At 38.4% G+C, this 4,452-nt stretch overlaps 1 protein-coding gene across 1 annotated transcript in view; it reads left to right on the forward strand.

Annotated features, from left to right (window-relative positions):
- Window positions 1-384, forward strand: part of dnah2 (dynein, axonemal, heavy chain 2) — a 163,408-nt gene extending 163,024 nt beyond the window's left edge. The window contains exon 88 of the mRNA XM_016454789.1: window positions 346-384. Coding sequence (XP_016310275.1) covers window positions 346-384 — 39 coding nt within the window. The remainder of the gene's footprint in view (window positions 1-345) is intronic.
- Window positions 385-4,452: the final 4,068 nt, after the last annotated feature.

Below are 4,452 nucleotides of genomic sequence, written 5' to 3' on the forward strand. Positions count from 1 at the left end.
CTCATGAGCCTTGATAACTAAACACACTCACACTTTCAGTGACACTTGATTAACACTCCATGTCTAATTTTATGCAATGCACAAAAGAGGACAAGCACTTGTTATACCCTTTTACACACTGAGTAAAATTAATTTAAGAAGAGAATTTAATATGTGCTAAATCACAAGAGATGAAATGAAAACTCTAGCCATTTGTTACGTTTTATGAAATTAATTTAAATGTTTAATAAAACAGCTCAGCATATTCTCATTCATTGGTGTTGCAGATTTTCCAGACATAAAAACTAACAACCAATAATTTCACTTGATGGGACAATCGTCATGAAATTCAGTGTATGCCTGCAGGATGTCAGCAAGATGCTGAGTATCAAAGTCGTGGCCTAATGGTTAGGGGAAGTCGTCGCCTAATGGTTAGAGAGTCGGACTCGTAACCCAAAGGTTGCGAGTTCGAGTCTCCGGTCCGGCAGGGATTGTAGGTGGGGGGAGTGAATAACCAGCGCTCTCTCCCACCTTCAATACCACGACTGAGGTGCTCTTGAGCAAGGCACCGAACCCCCAACTGCTCCCCGGGCGCCGCAGCATAAATGGCTGCCCACTGTTCCGGGTGTGTGTTCACGGTGTGTGTGTGTGTGTGTGTGTTCACTGCTGTGTGTGTGCACTTAGGATGGGTTAAATGCAGAGCACTAATTCCTAGTATGGGTAACCATACTTGGCCACATGTCACTTCACAAATTTTGTGAGAATCGGCCACAAGGTGGCACTACAATTGACTTTTTGTATAGCTCTCAGAAATGAACTGGAATACAAGTTGGGGTTTTTTTCTGAATTTTTGAACGTGCCATTTTATTTATTTATTTATTTTTAATTAACATTTTTAGTGACAATGTTCTACCATTTGAATTTTTAGAGGAACCTAAGCCGTTTCTTTTGATTCAAAAGATTTTGATTCAGCATCTGACGTTTGTGGAGGTTTTATTTGGTCATACAGATTTTAATAGTTTAATAGTAAGGGCACATAGTGATATTCAAAACCATGATAGTGCAATGTAATTAGCTGGCATCATATACTCTTAAAATATAAAAATATTGGCACTACTGTTAAAAAGTTTGGGGGATACTTTTTTGTGTGTGTACATTTTCAAAGAAGTCTCTTATAAGCACCAAAGCTGCATTTTTTTTATCAAAAGCTATTATTCGTGAAATATTGTTGCAATTTAAGGTAACTATTATCCATTTTAATATATTAATTTTATATCTTTTGTTTTATTTTATTTATTTTAAATATTTTTTCCTGTGATGGCAAATTAGATTTTTCAGCAGCCGTTACACACAATCCTTCAGAAATCATTCTAATATGCTGATTTGCTGCTCAAAAACATTTCTTATCGTTATGGATGCTGAAAACAGTTGTGCTGCTTAATATTTTTGTGGAAACCATGATACTTTTTCAGAATTCTTTGATGAATAGAGTTCAAAATATTGTTCTATAGAGGCTTCAACATTTTACTATGTAGTAGTAATAAGTAAAATGTTGGACGGATTTATTATTTTGTTTGATATAGAAGGATGCTCTTGAAAGAATAAGCCACAATCTAATCCTGTTTCCCAGTAGGATTGTGCTTACAGACTTGTTGCTTTGACAACAACTCTGTGATGAACTGAACAATAAAAAACAGGACCTACAGGGCAATCTTAAATTCACACGCCTAATTTCTAGTAATAGAGGGTGCTATAATTTCAGAAAATTCTCAAAATTGTGCAACTGTGATCCAATTAGTTGAAATTTACCACCAAATCATCCGTATCCACAGGAATTATTCCTTCAAATTTGACAGTTGTGGTCATTACTTCACTTTTCCAGTCGGCTTGGACCTCGATGATTGACGTGTGTCGTATAGGCATAGGCAATCTTCTCAGGACACTCATAAGGTTGAGGGAGAATTCTTGGAAGAAGAGAACAAGAGAGCAGAGAAACTGGAACAGAAGAATAGTTCTGAGGGAAGGGGAGAGAGAAAGCGAGAGCGAGGGTGGCCTTCGTGTAAGGCTGCATTCACTCTGCCATCCTCTTCTGAAAGAGCCAGACTTGCTCAGACTTTAAGGAGCTCTTTATTCAGCCACAGGTCTGTGTCTCTCTGTACCTCTAACTGGTTGTTGGGGTGCTCATAGCAACATGTCTAATTCACATTCAAATTGGCCTCCAAGGCGCCATTGTAATCGTTTAGAGCACTTCAGATTTTTTTTTTCTTAAAAAAATGGAAGTTAAAAAGAAGAAGGGAGAGAAAGACATCTTTTGAGTCGCAAAATGGAGGATGAAGTCCCCAGGGTTTATTCATCACCCCATGTTCCCACCTCAGACCCATTGAGGCTGTGAGAGGGGTCGTTCACAAGAAGTAACCCGCATTTCTTCACATGAATCTGACACTTGTTGCTCCCAGGCAGCTTGTGGAGAGATGCAAAAGTGTGAATGTAAAACTTGGACGGGCTGAGTTGTCCAGATTTCTGTCTGAACCCTCCTCTCACACCAGATGAGAACTTAATAATGATCTGGAAGTGCCAGCTGAGGACAAGTGGACAATCTGATTTGCGTTTTGAGTGATTTGGGTCCCTCGGGGACACCAGTCCCGAGTCTTGCTACATTTGAACCGACATAATTGAGTAAGCTCTTCTCTGTATAGTATTGCATCAAACGTCCTCCATCTGTGTATTCAATTATGGCAGTGAAGCACCGACCACAGACATTCCAGGAGGAATACACTGAAAACAACCACACACACACACACACACACACACACACACACACAGAGCCCTCAACTGCACACCTAATCAACTGTTGCCTAAGAAACAATGCCCATCTGTGACCTTTGAATTACATTTGACCCACAACACATTCAATTAAAAATATTAACATTAAAATTAATTCATCCTTGACTGCAGTGTAATTGGTTTAAAGACACCCTTATTGATGTTTTTAGTCCCAAACAAATAAAAAAATCTGATCCCAAACTTATTGTGCAAAATTTTATTTAGTGTATTATTATTATTATTATTATTATTATTATTATTATTATTATTATTATTATTATTAAAGGGTTTAAAGACACCCGTAATGACAAAAAGAGAGAAAATCTGGTCCCAAACTGTATTATACACAAACAAATGTATAAATAATGCATTAATAATAATTATAATTTTTTATATAAATTGAACATTCTTGAATAACACTTCTAATAAATGCACAGAATGTCCCTTTTTACTTATGGTATTTCATAGTATCTAATGTATTTTATAATGAATTTGACAAATTTCATATTTCACAAATAAATTACCAATTTTATAGAAGCAGTCAATATTGGCCCCTATTTTTGCACACTGGCAGCATATCCATTCATTCAATGTGTTGCACTACAGGTATGTAGAAAGTGCTGTAGTAGTTCTTTTTTCTCTTTCTGATAGAAAATAGCCTCAGGTTAAACTCTTATAAACAATGGAATGAGGAGACCTCAAATATTTTTGAGTCAGATCTGATCAATGTTTCTATTAAAAGCTATCATCTATTTTAAGATGAATAGCCAGGTTCACCCAATATGGTTCAAATTAAACCCATAATGTAGTTATTTTATAAACACTTTTAACAATTTATTAACCATTTATTACAATTAATAATTTATTACAATTTATTAAAAAAAAAAACATATATAAACGTTTTTATATATAATATTTTTTGACACTCTTGGCAATGTTACAGGACCTGTTTCCAGTGTAAAAACGTTTCTTGTAGTCTATGTTCACGGAACAAATATCATAAATAATCTTAAGACAATAGAAGGGTTAATTCACTAGACATGACACAAAATCAATCCATCCCCATCAACACTAGCACCCCCACATTATCCCACAAAGCAGCCTGCTGGCTCTGGGAACGGACACCCCGGACATCCACCTCGGATGGAGCGAGTGATGGTGGAATTTGGAAGAGTCCTGAGCGTCCGGGAGAAACGGAGGCGGGGCGGATCGGGTGCAAGAGAGACTCGTTCACCGAAAATAAACCTGCGTGAGGGGGGAACCGACTGAGAGGGAGGAGGAGAAAGAAGACGAGAAGGGGAAGCAGCGAAAGAGTGCAGGGAGAGAGGGGAGTGCCTGCGTTTGCAGCGGATTAAAAACTGCGCAATTTCCAAACGCGCATCTCCTGCTCGGATCAAACTCGTGCGTGGACATGAGGGACTCGCGCCGTGGCACCACATCCTCGCCTGGCCAAAACCGCATCACCATAGCAGACCACAGAGAAGTCGTGAGATGCGTGCGTGCGTGCATTTTTGAGGGGGGGAAGACTCTGGAACAATTTTGCGCGCTGATGTTTGTGTCACATCATCTCCTCTTACAGTGGTTTCATAACGCAGCCGTGCCGACATTTTACAGTGTGCGATTCAAATGTGCTCATCTATGGCATAATGA

The sequence above is a fragment of the Sinocyclocheilus anshuiensis genome, unplaced genomic scaffold (assembly GCF_001515605.1).
Source record: "Sinocyclocheilus anshuiensis isolate Anshui unplaced genomic scaffold, SAMN03320099.WGS_v1.1 scaffold99, whole genome shotgun sequence".
Lineage (NCBI taxonomy): Eukaryota > Metazoa > Chordata > Actinopteri > Cypriniformes > Cyprinidae > Sinocyclocheilus > Sinocyclocheilus anshuiensis.